The sequence below is a fragment of the Staurois parvus genome, unplaced genomic scaffold, assembly GCF_062004578.1.
Source record: "Staurois parvus isolate SC_StPar_1 unplaced genomic scaffold, SC_StPar_1.0 ptg000420l, whole genome shotgun sequence".
Classification (NCBI taxonomy): Eukaryota; Metazoa; Chordata; class Amphibia; order Anura; family Ranidae; genus Staurois; species Staurois parvus.
Window position 1 is genome coordinate 3969020 of NW_028318216.1, and position 21537 is coordinate 3990556.

The 21537-nt window shown below is 39.7% G+C and overlaps 1 protein-coding gene across 1 annotated transcript in view; it reads right to left on the bottom strand.

Moving 5' to 3' along the window:
- Window positions 1-21537, bottom strand: part of ANTXR1 (ANTXR cell adhesion molecule 1) — a 279215-nt gene that overhangs the window by 172591 nt on the left and 85087 nt on the right. The window contains exons 4-8 of the mRNA XM_089687210.1: window positions 18303-18384; window positions 17646-17679; window positions 15387-15466; window positions 9791-9859; window positions 8189-8269 (exon numbers count right to left, since the gene is read on the bottom strand). Of these exons, the coding sequence (XP_089543336.1) occupies window positions 8189-8269; window positions 9791-9859; window positions 15387-15466; window positions 17646-17679; window positions 18303-18384 (346 nt within the window). The remainder of the gene's footprint in view (window positions 1-8188; window positions 8270-9790; window positions 9860-15386; window positions 15467-17645; window positions 17680-18302; window positions 18385-21537) is intronic.

The window sequence follows — 21537 nt, forward strand, 5'->3', positions numbered from 1 at the left end:
AAAGATTTTGGAGAAGCTGCCCACATTTAAATATATCTCTTCAATTATTTTTAATACTTGTAAGCAGACCCCAGTGTAGAATGTAAAAACACTTGCAAGAATATATTACAGCCTTTTACTTACCCCCCCCCTCCACCCAGTGGAATCATTAAACTCTCTCTTCTCCTCTCCTATTCTCTTTCCCCCCTCCCCCCCCCCCCGTCTCTCTCTCTCCCCCCTCTGTCTCCTCCCCCCTTTTTTCCCTCTCTCTCCTCTCTCTCCTCTTCTCTCTCTGCCCTCTCTCGCCTCTTCTCTCTCTCCTCCTCTCTCCTCTTCTCACTCTCTCTCTCCTCTTCTCTCTCTCCCCTTCTTGATCTCTAATCCTCCTTTCTTGCTGTCTCTTAAATTCTCAAACTTTTTTTCGTTCTCTCTTTTGGTCTCTTTTCCATCTCTCTCTTTTTCTTTTTCCATTACTCTCTCTCCCCTTCTCTCTCTCCCTCTTTTTCATCTTCATTTAATCTCAAACTATTAGTTCAATCTATTAGTTCAGTATCGGTTCACAAAAGTAATTGCATGTGATATGCACAGTGACACTCTGCAGTTCCTGTGCAATTCACATGCAGTTCTGCGCAGTGCGATCTCAGCCTATTCATTTTGGATGGACAGAAATTGCACCGCACCACAGCTATTGCATGCACTACTTTTTAAAATGCACTGCAACAAAAGTACCATGCAATCTGGTGTGGGCAAGCATACTGCGCTTGCGATCTGTGTTTGGGGTGTCATTAACTTCTTATTGATACCCACTGCAGATCGCAAATGGACAGTGTTTTGCATGCAGTGTGAATTGCAGAGGAACACACAGCAGGTTCCCGTGCAATTCCTTTGCAGGCATTGTGTGAACCAGTTCTGTTTTCTTTAGTTGTTCATCTCTATCTTTTGTCTGTATGCAAAAAAAATAAATAAGAGTTTGGCTTACTGCACACAGAAGGACATTTCCATTAAACATACTCAAATAATACAGGCAGTCCGTGTCGTAACCATTCCTAGAGCGCTTTGCAGGCACTGTAGTATCCATAGAGCAGCACAGTGGCTAAATGGTTAGCACTTCCATGTGACAGTACTAGGGTTGTTGGTTTGAATCCCAACCACGGCACCACCTGCCTGGAGTTTGCATGTTCTCCCTGTGCCTGCATGGGTTTCCTCCCACACTTCAAAGACATGATGGTAGGTTATTTGGATCCTGTCTAAATTGGCTCTAAGATGTGTGTGTATGAATGTAGGTTAGGAACTTTAGATTATATGCCCCTTGAGGGTTAGGGACTGATGTGAATGTACAATATATATGTAAAGCACTGCGTAAATTGACAGCACTATGTAAGTACCTGAAATAAATAATGTGAAATCATCTGCCCTACACTGAGCAGGATGGGCTTTCAGCCTCCAAACAGCTGCAACTTGTCCTGTTCTCTTTTCATCTTGTGTCCAGTACTAGATAAGTGGACACATGGCATGTGAGGAGGGGGCTGTGCAGATAATATATTTAATGGGACAAGGCTTCTTGACAGGGTGACTAAGAGGTGGGTGTTAACTCTTTCAGCACAGTAGAAGGAAAACATCACATTGTGATATGGGGGGGGGGGGGGGATCTGCTTCTGCTTTAAAAAACAGGAGTTGACAGTCCCCAGGGACCCCTAGAGCAGGGGCCAGGTCGCAACTGCGACCTCTGCGACCCCTGTTGTTACGCCAGTGCTACAGATAGCTTACTTGCAGTCAGAAGGTCAGCACAGCATCAGATCTGCACCACATTATTAATAGATAAGCAATGTGTGAACAGATATGGCTGCCTTCATGTTTCAAATTACACATACAAAAAGGTATATCCATTTTAAATTACATTGATGTCCTATCTTCTTTCACCAGCTTCTGGTATCATTATATAAAGAAAGGCAATAGATAACAAGCACAGTAACCCAATTTAAACATTAAATTTGTAATTGCTGGGAGAGTCTGTCATGACGTGAGTTGTTATGCTCAGTGACTGAACCCACATGTCTGGATCTGCATGGAATCTCTGCACTTGCCCAAGGGGAGGAAGCCGCAATCTGGGATGTTTTCCTAGATCCTGTAGTATATGTGTGTATGTGTGTGTGTATATATGTATATATATATATATATATCTATATATATATATATATATCAAAATGGGATTTAGGAAGGTTTGTTAAGGTTTCTTAAACTATAAATGCTGAAGCAATTTTCTAAAGTACATTTTCAGTCTCTTTCTTTCTGGACAGATTTCTGGCATCTCATGATTATCCTGTCATGCTTATACTGACGATCAAACAAAGGTGAAATGGTCATGCTTAGTCTTGCACAGACATCTTCAAGTAGAAATTCTGACACCATTGTAACTGACATATAAAGAGTAGCTCCCTACAGCAGCCATTCAGCAATCCCTGATCACTTTAGAATAATGACAGGTACAATCTGTTACATTTATTTTACAGTGTCTTGTTAAATTAGTCTAAACTATACATATACAGTATATTGGAGATGCTTGTTACCAAATGAGGCGTGTGGGGGATTTCTTTTTACTAGTCATGTTTTTTTCATAATGCAGTTCATGTGGGGACAATTTCCCTGTTAGCCCCCTAGGCAGTGCTTATCTCTAGTAATTTAACTAAGAGCAGTAGGTAAATGAAGTTTTCCAGTCCAGGGGACCAATTCCAACAGCAATGCCATACTTTTATAAATGATTTGCTACGCTACAAGGTCGGCTTCAAAGTTAGTATAAGAGTTCAATTGCTCACCTCCTTCTGGAAATGCCAATTGCCTGACTGTTATGGTAATCCACTAGCTTGAATACTTTCTCACTAAGCTGGGGAAAATATGTAAGTTAGTAACATCAGAAAAAGTTAGACGCCCTCCTTTTTCAGGTCACTTTCTTAAAATGTTAAAGTAAGAGATTTAGCATGAAAGCCAGGTAACTAGCATTTAGAAGAAGTGGTTTGCAATGGAAGTCTACATGCTAATATAAAAAAGAGGTTATACTTCCTACTATGTGCAACTATACTGCACAGTGAAGTCCCTTTTTGGCAGACCCCTGCCAGAGCTGTTGGCTCCTCCCTTATCTAGGTGCCTCCTTAGCATGCCGGGTGGTATGCGGGCACCTGTGTATGTGCAATTCCAAGTCAGGTTGTGTGCATCCATAGACACACACAGCACAGGTAAGCCACGGCCCTGCACCCTCCTCACAGGATTTTAATTGACAGCAGCAGAAGCCTATGGCTCCTGGTGCTCTCGGTTTCTCCTGTGAGACCAGGAAATGAAGAGAGTGGTGCTTCAGCAGAGACAATACTGGAGCGGTGACAGGAATCAGGTAAGTGTTTAGGAATTGGGGTGGGTAGGACAAGTAATGGGGGTTTACCCTCATGCAGACAATACATTAAGGTAAAAAATTAGACTACAGAACCACTTTATTCTACTTAATCAAAAAAGAAAAAAAATTAACCTAATTGTGAAAGTTTGACACATTTGGTATGGTCTTTTTTTAGAACAAACAAATACACATATTACTGCAGGAAAATCGCCCCACTGACTCAACTCACCAGGACCCTCCCATTATTGAAATATCATTTTTGAGTGATTTATGTCTTTAAACACAAACTGTGAAAAATAGAATTGCATATTGTATTTGAAAATGGACAGTTTGAGCTCTCTAGCTGATTTACAATGACAAGGTTACTTAACATTCACCACATGGTATGTGTTAAGTTGAGTTTAAAATGAATACACTAAATAACTGAGGCTGAATAGGCAATGTGACCCAGTCAAGATATCATGTGCTAGGGTCATGTATAAAACAGAAGGGCTTCCTTCAAAAGGTACTGACACACAAATGCAACTTTAATTATACCTATTTCCTTAGGCTGCGATTTTTTCCTAACTTTTAGGAAGATTGTTACTGACATTTTTGCTGCAGTGGTGATATGTATATGATCTGTTAGAATACATCCCTGCATCTCTCATCAAGCTAGAATTTTTAATTTCTTTTTCATCTGGAAATTTTCCATCTTGCATAGATCATGCACAGATTGTCCCAGTACTGTAGAATGCCTCTATTGGCCTTTCCTTTTCCCTCACTTTATCTGTAACTTTCTTTTTTCTCACTCTTGAATATCCAATTTGGGAAGTTTTCAGTTTCAGCTTTTTCCATTTCCAAAGAAATAACTCATTCACCAAATTGCCATTCAGTATGTTGTCTTCTAGAAATGGCATATTAAATAACAATGTATGTGATTATATTACATAATAAGAGGAAAAATGTTTACTGCAGTGTTAAAGTATTATTAAACCCAGGACACTGCATTCATTATATATGGTCTCCCACAGTACACAGAACATGGAAATTCAATTATTTTAGTAAATATAAACCTCTAAATACCTTTTCTCATCAGCAGTTAGAGCAGTGTTGTGATTTCTATCAGTGTCCAGCAGAGCACTGGTTGAAGCTTTTAGGAGGAGTTTTCTTTCTGCTCTAGGAGGATGCAAAACCCCAGACCTCTGTCTGGACAGTGCTGATTGGATCTGTGCTGATCACATGCACTCTCCCAAGAAAGAAAAAAAAACCTCTCTAGCAATACACACTAAACTGAGTATGTGCAGAATGGCTACAGTTCAGTCTATCTTATCAGGAGATAAGATGTGGACATTGGAACAAGTGGAGAAGCAGAGAAGACAGGCTGAAACAGCCTTTTTACACAATGCAGAGGATTAACCTCTTAGGTTTCACAATGAGTATACCAAGCATGCTTTACTGCATATATTATTATTATTATACAGGATTTATATAGCGCCAACAGTTTGCTCAGCGCTTTACAATATAAAGGGAGACAATACAGCAACAATACAGTTCAATACAAGAGGGATAGGAGGGCCCTGCTCCTTGGAGCTTACAATCTAGGAGGGAGGGGATATACCGTCTGATTTTACTGTTGTGGGTTTAGTAACACTTTAATGAAAGTAATCGATCTATTGTGATTTTAATTTGATTCACAAAGTGAAAAAATGCTGAGTATTTAGTCCAAAGTTTTTCTTTTCAGTTGGGCATTAATTTTATTCTTACAGAAAAAAACAGAACAGGGCGCTCTCTCCTCGTGCATTAACACAAAAGACAAAAATGTATTAAAAAGATTCACAAACATACTCACAAGCCATAAAGGTCATAAAAACAGAGACAAGAAGTCAAAGATGCCAATCGTGGACAGCATGCATCCTCAGATAAAGTGCTAACACGTTTCGGAAGTCAAACTCCCTTCCTCGGAGCATTAGATTCATCTATTGTTCTGAGGAAGGGAGTGTGACTCCCAAAACGCGCTAGAAATTTATCCGAGGACACATGGGGGTTTATTTACTAAAGCTGGAGAGTCCAAAATCAGACTCCCTTCTGCATAGAAACCAATCAGCTTCTAACCTCAGCTTGTTCAATGAAGCTTTGGCAATGAAACCTGGAAGCTGATTGGTTTCTATGCAGAAGGGAGTCTGATTTTGGACTCTCCAGCTTTAGTAAGTAAACCCCCTGCTGTCCACGATTGGCACCTTTGACTTCTTGTCTGTTTTATGACCTTTATGGCTTGTGAGTAATGTTTTTGCATCTTTTTAATACATTTTTATTTTTTGCGTTAATGCACGAGGAGAGTGTGCCCTGTTTAGTTTTTTTCTGCTAGTATCAAGATTCCCCAATCTATCTAGGGCGGCACCTCAGCAAGTGCACTATTCCATTTTGATTGCAGCAAGAGAGATTTGAGCACCGGTTTCTAGTTACTGTTGCATTAATTTTATTCTTGGCAAGGGCTTCCATATCAATGCCAAGCTGCACAAATACGGAGCAAAGACTTATACCCCACATTCTCCAGTTGGGAGGAGTGGGCTATCCCAGCATGGGAAACCAGGCAAAATTGACAACTGTGTCACAATTTGTCACTGTGCCAGACATGCACTTAGATATCTTAAGCTTGGTATATACTAATGGAATTTTGTTCAACTTTTTTTGTTGTAAGAATGTTCATTTGTTTTTCTAATCATTATTGGGGTCAAATCGATGTTAATTTTTGACTGCAGTGACAAGAAAATTAGAAGAAGCAAGACTGTAAATTCTTCTTAAATGGACACATTGCTAATGTTTGTGTATGTGGTTTTCAATTGGTAAAGTCCATTCATTCAAAAATCGATTGTTAAAATCTAACAAAATCTTGAACTACTTTTTAACGATATAGACATTTTCCCAAAAAATTTCATACAAATTTTTGTTTCATCAAATATTATTACTTATACAAGCTACTTACAAAAACATTGATCTTCTATCATGATATTTGTAACTATGTTTTCTATTTGTTCTTGAGCACTGGTTCACACTGATGCGTTGCAGAGTTTGCAGCATTTTCTGTGCGAATTCCGCACCGCATCACAATCGCACCCTGTTCATGTGAACCGCTGTGGGTGTGTATGTTAACAACACCCCGAAATCAGTCTGCAAAACACGGTACGATGTGGAGAATCGGATCGCATGGGTGTGAATACCCATGCAATCCGATTCTAGCGCGGAGCAAAAAAAGGGTCCTGTACCTTTTTGGTGTGGATGCGCTGTGATTGCAGCCATACAAAATGTATGGCTCCAATCGCACCGCACACAATTCACATGTGATTTGCACAGGAATGCTGTGTGGTTCCTGTGCAAATCACATGCAATATACCGCACTGCACAAGTGTGAACCCAGCCTAAATCTCCACTTCATTACCATCATGGCCTGGGCTAGTCCGGGGTTCAGTTCTGGAACCCAGCAGTTCTGTTAGCGAATAGTGTGCTTTGACCACTTAAAGAGGTAGTAAACCTCATTATACTAGCACATTTTGTAAAACTTACCTTAAACCAAAGCCCTCCAGCGGCGCACTGTCACCATTGTAAAGGCTTCCATCTTCACCCTGTCTTTCTTCTGGGTTCGTGAGTTCTGGCCATCTGACTGGCTGAGCCGCTATGACGCCACTTCCACGCATGCGCATGGGAGTCACGAGCTATGGCACACAGCTTTGAAGGATTGGCACGTGTATGCCGTTCCTTCAGTACGCATGCACCAGCTAAACAAAAACCTGGATATCTCCTAAACGGTGCACGTTTAGGAGATATTCTTTTTACCTATAGGTAAACTTTATTATAAGCTGACCTGTAGGTAAAAATGAACAAAGTGGGTTTATACCACTTTAAAATTGCCATGATGTCAGGATCAGGAATCTTTACATGCACAAGATATAACAAGACTCCGTAAGAATGTTTTCTATCCAATATCTTTGAGCTCACAGTATCTTCTTCTACCTGGAAAATGGATAGGCTAACCTCTGCTACAGACAACATTGGATATGTGCGCACTAGACCAAGACTAAGCGTAGCCAGGGGTTTATTTACCACAACACAAACAAGGCATTTGCCTAGGGAGGCATTTATTAGGGGGGCAGCATTGCCCCCTGGCAGAAGGGACATATGTTGCATGGGGACCAGGTGGGATCCGAGAGAGGCTGTGGGCTTCTTGATGGTGTATGCAGAGCGTGATTGTCGCTCCTGGGGATATCCAGAGCTGTAAAGGTTGGTGTCTTTCTCCCTGTCGCTGGGGGGCAGGGGTGGGTGTAAGTGGAAGGCTCTCTTGAGTGGTGGGGGCTTGTGTTGGTCGGAGTCAGGCGGTCTCTGCCGGGGAGGGTATCCAATTTTTGTGTTGCCTAGGGCAGCACAAAACCTATATACACCACTGAGTGTAGCTAATGGTTAGTGATGGAACCAGCATATACAGTATACATTACTTCTCAAACACTCCATTGCTTTAATGATGAGAGAGCCACAAGTGGCCAACACCCTATGCATGCATGAATTTAGAACAGAATCTCTTTTTAAACATCAAAATTTAACTGTGACAAATGCTATTTTCACCCCAGGGATAGACCCCAGGCTTGCAGAAAGATGAGTATGCACAGCAGTTCATTTATAACAATGTACTGTTTCAACATAATAAATGAGGACATGGATGAAAAGTATGTAAATGAATAGTATAATTATTTGACCATTTTGTCAGATCGATCTGTTCTTATGAGAGGACAAGGGAAATTAAAAATATTTTCAACTTCTTTTCTTTAATGTTATCAAAGACTAGATAGTACTTACTGAGCCTATGATATCATGAAGTGCTTCGAAGCCCCCATTTACAGGGAAGACGTGGTCTTTGCTGTCAGCTATGCGTGCCAGCTAAGTCCCAGCGGGAAGAGAAAATAAGAAAGCATGTTACAACAGACAAAGAATCCAATTGTTGCAACAACATATCCTGTATAATCATGTTTTTCTAGTCTAGGCATCTAATGCAGTCTAGATAGTTTTATAATAATAAACTTCAGATCTAAGAACATGAACAAAGTTAGTATAAAAGTCACACAGACTTATGTGATCTTAACTGGGTTTCCCACTTTTAGACTCAAGCACGCATTAGTTTTAATTCCCACATTAGCCCGGGGCAGCACAGTGGCTCTTCTGCCTGGCAGTACTAGGGTTGTTGGTTCGAATCCCAACCACAACACCTGCCTGGAGTTTGCATGTTCTCACTGTGCCTGCGTGGGTTTCCTTTGGGTACTCTGGTTTCCTCCCACACTCCAAAGCCAATTTAGACAGGATCCAATTAGTCTAATTGGATCCTGTCTAAATTGGCCCTAGTATGTGTATGTATGGATGTGAGTTAGGAACCTTAGATTGTACGCCCCTTGAGGGTTAGGGACCAGGGGCGGACTGACCATTTCAAAACTCGGGCACTGCCCGAGGGCCCGGGGTCAGTAGGGGGCTCATGAGATGCCCCTGGTACCTTTTTCATAGGCTTTTTTGAGTTTGGGCAAGGACACAGGGGCCCCATAATCCCCTATTGCCCGGGGGCCCCATGAGTTGTCAGTCCGCTCCTGTTAGGGAATGATGTAAATAAACAATATATATGTAAAGTGCTGTGTAAATTAACAGTGCTCTACAAGTACCTGTAATAAATAAAATAAATAAGCCCTTGTTCACACTGGTGCAACATGTCATTTATAAATCACACCTGAAATCACAACTAATGTATTTCTATGGCACTGCCTTAATCAGTACTATCTGAAGTAGCACGATTTCAGAAATAGTTCCTGAACTACATTTTTTCCAATTTCATTCTGACTTGCATTGACTTCTGTAACACCCCGGTCACATCTAGCCCAACTTTGAAATCATGCGACTTACAGTGAAGCTGCATGATTTCAAAGTTGGGGAACATGCTGATTTCAAGTGTGATTTGCACTGTCCATGCAAATCGCATGAAAAGTAGTGCATGTACTACTTTAGAAATCGGTGCTGCTCCGACCAAGTCAAAACCACAACAATTTGACCCTTGTAATTGTGGACAATAGGGTGCGACTTGGCAAGCAATTTGCAAGTCACCTGGCATGCAAATCGCATGCCAAATCGCACCCTGTGTGACCGGGGCTTAAATGAAGTTGTAAGCCACAGTGAAATCGGAGGTACAAATTGCCCTGATCTGCAGCTTTTAAATCGTGGTATTTCAAGTGCAGTAGCGCGATTTCAAAGTTGCATTCAGTGTGAATCAGGGCTTAGGCATAACAATAACATATGCCAATAAATGATCGTAATAAAATGTATGATATCATAACATAGCATCATTTCTGTAATAATATTAAAAGTATCAATGGACATAAAGTTTATCTGTTTCTAATTCTTTAAATGCAATTAACATATTACCTGTGTCTCATTGAAGTCTTTCACTCCTACACAATAAACTTGAGCTCCCAAGTCACGAGACCTGTTAGCCTAAAAGAGATACAGAAAAGTCAATATTAACATAAAAACTATGTATACAAATGAATGACATGAACATAATAATAGATCACACCAGGGTGGATTTGATTTAAATCAAACTGATTTAAATCACGATTTAAATCACTAGTCAGTAAGGCTTGATTTAAATCATAGTTTTCTACATAAAGACTAATTCTTGCTGGTATAACTTTAATATGCAAGTAGATGAAGATTTTTAGAATAACAACTTTTCATATTAGTTTTTTTATCCCCAGTTTAATAGGTTAATCATTCATATTTGGACAACTTTTCTGTTGTACTTAAGAAGGAGAAAAATAATCATTACCTTAATAATAACAATTTAAATAGATTTATTCAACTGAAACAATAACATTCCAGCATATGTTATTTGCTTAAACATCCATGTTTGTTAACTAATTTGGCTAAAAAAATATATATATTTTAAGAAACTTAGACTGTCAGCCCCTTCCTCCTCACACTTAGTTTCACTTTCTTCTATTCCACTCCAAACAATCAGAAAAATATTGTTTCTATTCTATTCACTGAACTTCTTGAAACTTAGCACTGAAGGGGTTGATTCTGTATTCATAGGTTTGTAGAAGTTAGGATTAAGGTCTTTTTCTTAACTCTGTTCATGTTATAACATTTTTGCTGTGAAGAAGAGGCATGTGATCTCCGCTGAGTCAAATTCAGTTTTGAGAACTGCAAAAGTAAACCAAGCATCTGTGATAATATCTTGTAGGCAGAGAAACTGCCCAATAATCTTACAAAAACCTCTGGAAGAGCATGACATTGTGAATGGATTAATGGAATTTATTTACCAAAAAAAATAAACACATACAGCCTTATTCTACATAATTAAAAAACTAATCTTTATTTCATGATGGAATAACCTTTGGGTGGTAATATATTTTCCTCAAAAAGCATTTTATTTAAAAAAATCTGATTTAAATAAAAAAAATCCGATTTAAATAAAAAAAATCAGATTTTTTTGATTTTTTTAAAAAAAATAATTGATTTTTATCCACCCTGGATCACACCAATAACTGTCAACATTAACTGTATTTATTGACTCTAGCAAAGGAGAATCTGGTTGTCTTGGGCCCTCTTACATGGGCCTATATTCTAAGACTGGAAACTGGGGGCTCATGGTTATAGTATAGTAATTAAACAGCCAAAATAGTAAGGATCTGAAGTAAGCACCTCATTGCTGGCCCATCCTATCAGGCAAAACGATATTCTCACTTTATCTTTGACAACAGAGCACGTTTGACAGCGAGTTACTGATGTAGAAATTGATTTAGTTTTGCTGCCATTTGGCTAAGCTGTTCATGGTAACATTCACAATTTATTTTTTTCAAGATCCAGTCCATATACTGTATGGGGCACCAGAGATCCTATCAGGATTACCAGGTTTGACAAGTTAGGGTTACACATTAAAACTATTGGGCAGCATACATCTGTTATAGGCGTATTTTCTGGTACCAAAAAGCTTTTATTGGCAAAGATTTAGAGTATATATTGCGTAAACAGTAACGAAAACATAGTTCACAATATCATACATTAGAGTGGTTTACTCACACAGGGGTACATGAATAGTAGAAAAAGTACAACAATATCTAAAAGTTGCTCGGAGCTAAAGTGCTGCACTGAAGTTCAGTAACATTAGGTTCACACCTAAGCGTTTTCCGCAGCCTTTTGCAGAAATGCACTACAGTACATTTAACATGATTTCCTATGGGACATGTTCACATCTTAGCGTTTTCACCCAATGCATTTTTTGGAAAGGGCCCGGGACTTTTTTTTTTGTGTTTTTTAGTTCTATAGACTTCAATGGAAATGCTGCAGAAAAGCATGTAGTGTGTTTTTACTGCGTTTTTGCATTATAAATCTGTGTAGCAACAAGAAAAATAAATTTAAAAAAAGCAAAATGCATCAAAAACATGGCAAAAACGCAAACTGCAACACAAAATGCAATGCAAAAACGGATCAAACGCAAACTTTAGCCTAAGGATCACATACAAATCAAGGTAAGGAAAAATGGCATGGGTCGTGCAACCTAATTCTATATTAATATAACTGTGTGCATATGCAGGTTGGCGGTGGGGTGACAGGAGCTCCACAAGAGTTCTATCGCACACCTCGGCTGGGGGGAGGCCTGCACAGTTGCTAGATGACATAGAAGGTAAGTAGTGGAAAGAAAAGCAGAAAAAGATGTGGCGCTCAGTGCATAGGTACTCCCCAATACAGTAGGAAGAAAAGGGGAGGGGAAAAAAGGAAGGCGGGGGGGGAATTTGGGGAATAAGGATAAGGTAGGTGCAGGGGCGGACTGACAACTCATGGGGCCCCCGGGCAATAGGGCATCATGGGGCCCCTGTGTCCTTGCCCACACTCAAACCACACCCAAAAAAAGCCTATGAAAGCAACCAGGGGCATCTCATAGGGCCCCTTACTGACCCCGGGCCCTTGGGCAGTGCCCGGGTTTTCAAATGGTCAGTCCGCCCCTGGGTAGGTGGTATAGTTCAACATGAACTAGCAGAAAACCATAAGTGGTATTGGCACACAAATGGCACACAATAAAGTCCATAAATAGTCTCTGTATAATTATGTGTTTGGTGGTTAATGGCTGCCATCCTATAGAGCAAGTCAACTCCGTATGCAGAAATAAAGAGAGAAAAAGGAGGCACCAAAAACTAAGTGCAGATTATTGTTGTCACATTTAAGGCCTATAGAAGGAGCTAGATGCTCTGAGCGCATAGCCATCTTCCTATTGACCCTTCTCACTTCCGGTGACGTCACTTCTGCCGATGCGTTCTATTCTGGTCGTGTGGCCATTTCCTGGATATAGATGCCATTGTACAGCTCCAGCTCAGCCACATACCCAGGAGAGATTCCCTCAACTACACCTACAACTTCTGCTGTCACTTTGGCTTGCCCGGTGGTACCCTACAGGACGGAGGAGAGTGGTCTTATACAGATGAGCTTTATTCTTTGTTCTTGTGAGTGTTTTTATACCTATCCATTAAATGTTACAACAAAAATCTGCACTTAGTTTTTGGCGCCTCCAAAGGAGAGAAAAGAGAATAAAAGAAGGGAAAAAAGGGGGGGGGTTATTTTTGTTTGGAGGGGGGAAGAGGAGAAATAGTGATAAGGAAGGGTATGGGGGCTCAAAGAGCGTTTGCCACAGAGGATAGGTAGCCAGAAAGCATGCCCCTCTAGCACCTGGGAGAGGCAATAGTAGAGTGCCTAATTAAAGATGGAGCAGCCTGGTAGCGAAGCAAGAGTCCAGCCGGTAGTCAAGCCACAGCTGCCAAATGGAGATATAGGCTTATTTTCAAAAAAGTGACAGTTATGTTTTGCTGTCCAATGAGACTGGCAAATTTCAGTTGCATGTGTCATATCAAGTTAATAGTTAACAATTTCTATAAAATGGAAACAATAGGGAACAATGGTACAATTATTTACAAAATATTAGCATTACTAAGGACCACACTAGTATGCCCCAAGTCGCATAATATTAAAGAATTTCTCAATCTAAAAATAAAAATGAAATGTACTGCAGCTTATCAGTTCTGATGTAATGACTGAGTTCATTTTCTTTTTTCACAGCATATTCACCCCTCCCTCCTAGTTTGTAAGCTGCAAGGAGCAGGGCCCTCAAATCCCTCTTGCATTGAACTGTATTGTCTCCCACTATAATGTAAAGCGCTGAGCAAACCTTTGGCGCTATATAAATCCTGTATAATAATGTTTGCTTTATTTTCACTTGTGGATCCTGCCTGTAACACACTTCCTGTTCTAGGCTGACAACGCTCAGTTACTGTTCTGTGTAAATGAATGTGCAGCATTGTCACCCTAGGCTACTCTCCTGATTAGGACTACACACACTGGGGTAGATTTACTAAACCTGGTGGACTCAGAATCTGCTGCAGCTGTACATGGTAGCCAATCAGCATCTAAACTCAACTTGTTCAATTAGGGCTCATGTACACAAGGCATTTGGAAAACTCTTCTGAACGCTGGAAACTGACTGCTGGAAAATTTAGCTTAAAAAACATCAGTTTAGCCGCGTTTGCATACCGCGTTTATGCGCGTTTATGAGCATTTGCATTCAGAAGTGTTTTTAAAAGATAACCTCAGGAGACCCTCCCAAATGCCCAGAATGCACTGAAAAATAGTAAATAACTATTTCAAACATTTTGAGAGAAATAGAGAGAGCAGAAGCAGAGAGAGCAGTATGTGTTGAGATGACCTGTCTTTTCTGGTTGTATTCACTATTCATCATGAGCATAATGCAGCATGTTCTACCATGCGAAACCTGGAACTGACTGCGCTGGTGTACTAGGTCCATTTGAATACATGGAAAATGCTTTGCATGCATTTCTGATGGTGATAAAAGGCTTTGGACAGCATCTGGATATGGAACAGTTAAAAAACGCTTCTAAAGGCAAATGCTTATAAATGTGGTTAACCGCGTTTATAAGCATTTACACGCATTCACAAGCATTTGCCGTTTGAAACACTGGTAAAATCTACTCCTGAACGCAAGTTTGGTGCGTTAAAAAAAAAAGACTGTAAACTCAACTGCCTGTAAACGACTGTAAACGACTATGTGTACATGGACACATAGGAAAACATTAGGGAGAGTTCAGGGGCTGCTGAAAAAAGTGCTGAACAGCTCCTGAATGTCAGTTTAGCAAATGCAGTGTACATGAGCCCTTAAGCTTTGGCAATAAAACTTAGAAGCTGATTGGGTTCTATGCAGAGCTGCACCAGATTGTACACTCTCCAGCTTTAGTAAATTACCCCCACTGTTCCTTCTCTTCATCTTCAATGCATAGGGGTTGATTTACTAAGATTGGAGAGTACAAAATCTGGTGCAGCTGTGCATGGTAGCCAATAAGTTTCTAACTTCAGCAGGGGCGGACTGACAACTCATGTGGCCCCTGGGCAATAGGGGATCATGGGGCCCCTGTGTCCTTGCCCAAACTCAAAAAAGCCTATGAAAAAGGTACCAGAGGCATCTCATGGGGCCCCCTACTGACCCCGGGCCCTCGGGCAGTGCCCGAGTTTCCAAATGGTCAGTCCGCCCCTGAACTTCAGGTTGCTCAATTAAACTTTGACAAAAAAAACCCTGGATGCTGATTGGTTTCCATATAGAGTTGCACCATATTTGACATGCTCCAGTTTTATTAAAACAAACCCCATAGAGGGGTGTTGTTTTGTAGTTCAGAGAAGCTAGCTGAGAAAGCTGATAACATTGTTAGAGATTTTAGTTCAGTCCACATTTAAAAGGACAAACATTTTTCAAAAGGTTTAACAGGTATACTTGTACTTGGCCAAACTATACTAATGCAGCCACCATATCTAGGGACTAATTTGTTGCAATATATAACATTTTTGCTACTGGGTTTAAATATACTTTAACCTATTCTTTTATTGGCTCTAATGCTCTCTGTTGCAGGGGTACAATATGCTGGCTTTAGATTTTCAGTTATTTACAGCATTTGATTGCTACCTCTCGTTCTGCATAATAAAGCAGGTCCTCATGCAGCTCCCCATCAGTCAGGGCAATGATGACACTTGCTGTCCTGTAACCTGGAAGGAAAACAGGCAAGTTGTTAATAATTAGGGTAAGAAATAAATTTACTTTAATTTACTTTCATTCAAATTATCTTAATGCATGAAAGCACCCTCACACAGCAAGATCGTAATGGTCAATTTAGCTGTTTACACGTTCTTGGACCTAGACACATATGTGCAAAAACTGACAATAACTGGACAACTTGGAGGGTTTATTCACTGACATGACCACCACATTTGTTGAGGCACATGGCCTCTGTATAATTCCCATGTTTTCTTCTTAATTGAGGTCATCTGTATGGCACAGTGTTACAAAGCAAGTTATGGTTAATTAGAATGGTCTACTGGTGTATGGCCAGCTCTGAAAGTTCAGCTGGTATTATTATTTTAACTTAATATAGGTAATGTTAAGAAAATAAACCTAATCCGTCACATATGAATAGGGAACATGTTGTAAAAAAAAAACCCCAGATGAAACAATGAGAAATGGAAAAACATTGGTTTGCTATTCTATGATATACCAAATACAGGCGTACCTCGGTTTACGAATTTAATTAGTTCTGCTGGACTTTTCGTATTGCGAAAAATTCATAAAAAGAAAAGCGGTTTTCCATAGGAATGCACTGAAAACTAATTAATCTGTTCTGGAGGTCAGAAAAAAGTAAAAAAAAAGTATTTTATCTGTTCAAAGTGCTAACACTCCAAGAGAAAAACAAACGAAACCAGCGCTCCAATCTTCATGCAAACCAAAGAATTGTCAAAATGCCAACCGAAGAGGTGCTGCCCTTCTAAGATCGGGAAATCTGACCACTGGTAAATAAAAACAAACAAGGGTGCACTCTCATTGTGCATTACCGTGGTATAACACGTAATTTATTAAATAAAAAGATGTATACTCACAAACCAACGTGATTATAGGCAGTAAAGGTGATCCACAAGTACAGAGCACTGAGGAAGGGGGTTCAGCTCCCGAAACGCGTCAACTTATCCGCATCATTAGACACAGTTTGCATTGTGACTGTACTTGTGGATCACCTTTACTGCCTATAATCACGTTGGTTTGTGAGTATACATCTTTTTATTTAATAAATTATGTGTTATACCACGGTAATGCACGATGAGAGTGCGCCCTTGTTTGTTTTTATTTACCACTGTTCAAAGTGCACTTTATAGGCATAATTACTGTACAGGGACATGATTAAAAATTAATTCGTAATGCATTGAAAACCAGTTAATCCATTTCCGGAGGTCAGAAAAAAGTCAAAAAAGTTTTATCTGTTCAAAACTCTTTATAAAGTGCACTTTAAAGACATAAAGGGACATGATTAAAAACAAATTCATAAATGCATTGAAAAGCAATTACTATGTTCCGGAAGTCATAAAAAAGTTTTATCTGTTCATAACTCTTTATAAAGTGCACTTTAAAGGCATAAAGGGACATGATTACAAAAAATCGTGAATGCGTTGAAAATCAATTCATCCATTCCAGAGGTCAGAAAAAAGTAAAAAAAAAGTCTTATCTGTTCAAAACTCTTTATAAAGTGCACTTTAAAGATATAGTACTGTAAAAGGACATGATTAAAAAAAAATTGTAAATGCATTGAAAACCAATTAATCCATTCATATTGCGAAAAATATTCATAAAACGAGCCATTATTTTCAATGGATTTTCATTCGTAAACCAAAAATTACGTTAACAAAGGCGTTCGTAAACCGAGGTATGCCTGTAATTGTATACACATTGTTATGTCCTTGAACACTGGGCTTACTTACTGTGCTTCATATGTTTCCTTAATCTGGACAATAGGAATAAGTGAATCAATTTGCCCGACCTCTGGATTTGAAGGGAATTGGGCCACTCAGCAGCAAATTAAAGTTTGAGGAAAGCTACATGTTGGTTGCTTCAGTGGCTACTGTTCTTAAAATGCTAAAGGGCTTTTTAATATTACCCAGTTAAGGATATGAAAGTCATGATGATGGTGTACACCCATGGAGATGGGGATTAGCCTGTCTAGAAGGTCAGGGGAAGGGTAACTCATATTTGCCTGTATTGTGTACAGACCCTTTACCAGTTCACTAAGAACATACTGCATGTGGAAGTTGCCATTCTCCACCTCCTGCTTGGAATAGCTTGCTCTAGTACTGAACCAACAACTTCAACAATGTCCACCAGTGGCAACCCAATTTTACATACCTTTGTGATTCTCATGATAGATTTGTTCACTGGCCTGGACAGATTAAATGAAAAAAGGATGACTTTAGAAAGCATAAGGATATTTGGATAGCTAAGCATATTTAATAAAGGTACACACAGACTGAGTATCGTCTGGTATGCACCGGTTCAACAGAAACCGGCTGATATTCGGCCAGTGTGTACAGCAGCCTGTATCAGATAAAGTAATAGAAGGAATAAAGGAAGTGTTTCCCAATATCAACAGTAAGGAACCCCTGTATAAAGCAGTGCAATAGGAAAAAAAATACAGTAAGACAAAATGTTTATTGCTGCAATATTTTTCATTTAATTACATAAACGCTTGTTTTTTATATTCTTTGATGCGGTGGACATGCAAACTAGTAATGTATGTCACATTGCTAGTTATGAAGCAGTTGTTACCCCCAATGCAGAGTAAAGGATGTGGAAAAATAAAACTCTCCTGTTGGAAATAAAAAAAGTCACAGCCCATATAATAATGGATTAAGTGAGAAGTGACTTCATCTAGTAAACTAGTAATCACCACTACATATAACACTACAACACATAAAAGGAGGTAGCTGTCATGCCCTAAAGACACAAAGGTTTTCCAGTACAGTTTCTGCAAGTAGATGGTAATAGTTAACACATGGTCCTTACCCTCTCTATTCCCTCATGCATGTAGGTGTCTCCACCTGGGAGAACTTTCTGTAGCTCTGCCAAACCTAGCTTGATTTGGTCTCTGTGAAAATAAGTAGAACAATCCATCAGGTTTTAAGTGATATTAACCACTTCAATATCGGACACTTTTACCCCCGCCCTGCCCAGGCCAATTTTCAACTTTCAGTACTGTCACATTTTCAATGACAATTACTCAGCCATGCATTATCATTTTGTTCACATAAACAGAGCTTTCTTTAGGTGGTATTTGATCACCACTAGGTTTGGTTTTTGTTGCTAAACGAAAAAATTTAAAAATTTTGAAAAAAAACGTGTTTTTCCTCGTTTCTGTTATAACTTTTTGCAAATAAATAATTTTTCTTCATAAATTTAAGCCAAAATGTATTCTGCTATATTTCTTTGCAAAAAATAACCCAAATCAGTGTATAATTTTTAGTCTGTAGGAAAGTTATAAAGTCTACAAACTGTGGGATATATATTAGAAAATTGTTCATTCCTGATGTACTGACGGCCTATTTCATTTCTTGAGGCCCAACAAATGCCAGGGTGGTACAAATACCCCCCAAGTTACCCTTTTTTGGAAAGTAGACAGTCCAATGTATTTTAGTAAGAGACATGGTGAGTTTTTTGAAAATTGTAATTTTTTTTCACAATTTCTTTGAATAATGAAGAAATTTAAAAAATGTGGTTTTTTTCACACTTTTTTTTACATACTGTTACTAGTGCAGTACATCACCATCATATGACTAGTTTGGTGGTAATCGGGGACACTGACTGGTAACAGAATGTAAAAAAAATAAAACTTAAATGTTTTCATTTTTTTCTTTTTTATTACATTTTTAAAAATCTTTTTACTATTTTTTTACATACTGTGACCAGGACTACTCTGGGGAGGTGATACATACTACTCTGGGGAGGTGATCAGAATTTTTTTTTTTTTACACATTATGATTGCTTATAACAGTGATAATCACTGTTATAATCAACCATTTGTTGTGAATGAACCCATTTAATGAGTGTGTATTGCTGTGATTAGCTGTGATTAGCTGTGACAGGCCACAGCTAATCACATTGTACAGATGGGCTGTGATTGTCTATTGTGTATATTGTGGGCTGTGAATATACTATTGTATGATAGTACACAATGAATGGCCAGAAATAGAAGCCATATATTGTGTACAATTGCCATGTGATTGGTCACAGTGATCACAAGGCACTGGCAGCGGCTTGGTACACTGATCTGTCATATGCTGTGTCCAGTGGACACAGTAGGTGACATACCACACCAAAGCGCAGCCCTTGGAGTACGCACGAGGTGCGCTTTTGGGAGGATGTCATATGACGTCCACCCAAAACGAGAGAGCTCCCACACAGTGGCCATTTTACAAGAAGCTGGGCGGGAAGCAGTTAAAGGCTTATTTAAAAAAAAATAACAAACATGTTATACTTATCTGCTCTGTTCAAGGGTTATCACATAGCAGCCCCTATCCTCCTCTTCTCAGGTCCCCTGCTAGTGCTCTGGGCTCCTCCTCTTGCTGAGTGCCCCCAGAGCAAACCACTTGTTATGGGGGCACTTGTGCATGATTGCTTCAGAGCCCTGTTCAGTGTGTCCATAAGACATTGACAGCAGATTGAACCAGTGGCTCCTGTTGCTTTCTCTGAACCAATGAAGAGGCAGAGAGCCAGGACAGCAGCCTCTCTTGTGCACATTGTCTGATCGAGATCAGGCTTGGGTAAGTATTAGGAGGGGGCTGTAGGGGAGCTGAATACTAAAGTTTTTTTTTCCTTCATGCATAGAATGAAACAGGATCTATGAGTAAAGGACAGGTGGATGATTAAAAGATCTGCCCCCTCCATTCATAGATCACATTTTATTCATAGAAGCTGTAGTAATGGCATATTAGTGATGTGTAAGGAGGCTGAAAGGGTGAGCTGAAGATAGATAGATTTGGGTGTCATCAGCAAAGATATGGTATTGGAAGCCATGGAAGGTTATCAACTGAACAAGGGAAGAGGTGTAGATAGACAATACAAAAGGGTCTATAAACAGCCTTATGGGACCCCTACAGAAAAAGCAAGAGGAGAGGAGGAGATAGAGTTTCAAGTGACACTGGGGGAGCACTTAGATATGTAGTAGGAAAATCCAGAAAGAGCAGCGTTTGGAGGCAAAAGGAAATTAATTTGTTTGAGGAAGAGAGGGTGGACAACTGTATCAAAGACAGCAGAAAGGTTTAATTGTACGAGTACAGAATAGCAGCCATTGGTTTTCACAGTTGGACAGTTATTAGTGAATTTTAGTAGGGCAGCTTTTGTAAAGTGTTGCAAGCCAGAACCATACAGTTGTGACCAAAATTATTCAACCCCCAATGCTGTAAAGGGGTTTAGGGACTATAGTGTACATTTGGAATTGTATTCAGAATCAAATCCTACAAGGACGTTGTAACTACCCAAATGCAACTAAAATGACATCAATTGTTTATGTAATACAGTAGTAAATGGTTCTTATGTGGTTTCTTCATTGCCACAATTATTCAACCCCTTAAAGACTACCACTCTGAAGAACAGAGGTTCATACAGGTGCTTTCCATCAGGTATTGAAAACACCTGTGGATGTCACCGAGCAGCAATCAAGCATAATAAGCACCAATTAGGCAGCTTTAAAATGACTGTGATACTCAGCTCCTTCTAGACATTTACTGGTGTGGTTACAAACATGGTGAAGGCAAGAGAATGGTCCAGGAAGACAAGAGAAGAGGTGATTTCTCTTCACAGGAAGGGCAATGGCTATAAGAAGATTGCAAAGATGTTAAACATACCAAGAGACACCTTAGGAAGCATCATTCGCAAATTCAAGGCAAAGGGCACTGTTGAAACGCTACCTGGTCGTGGCAGAAAGAAGATGCTGACTTCGACTGCTGTGCGCTACCTGAAGCGTAGAGTGGAGAGAAGTCCCCGTGTGACTGCTGAGGAACTGAGAAAAGATTTGTCAGATGTGGGTACAGAAGTTTCAGCCCAGACAATAAGACGCACACTGCGTAATGAAGGCCTCCGTGCCAGAACTCCCAGGCGTACCCCCTTGCTGTCTCCAAAGAATAAGAAGAGTCGACTGCAGTATGCCAAAAGCCATGTGGACAAACCACAAAAGTTGTGGGATAGTGTTCTGTGGACTGATGAAACAAAATTAGAACTGTTTGGGCCCATGGATCAACGCTAT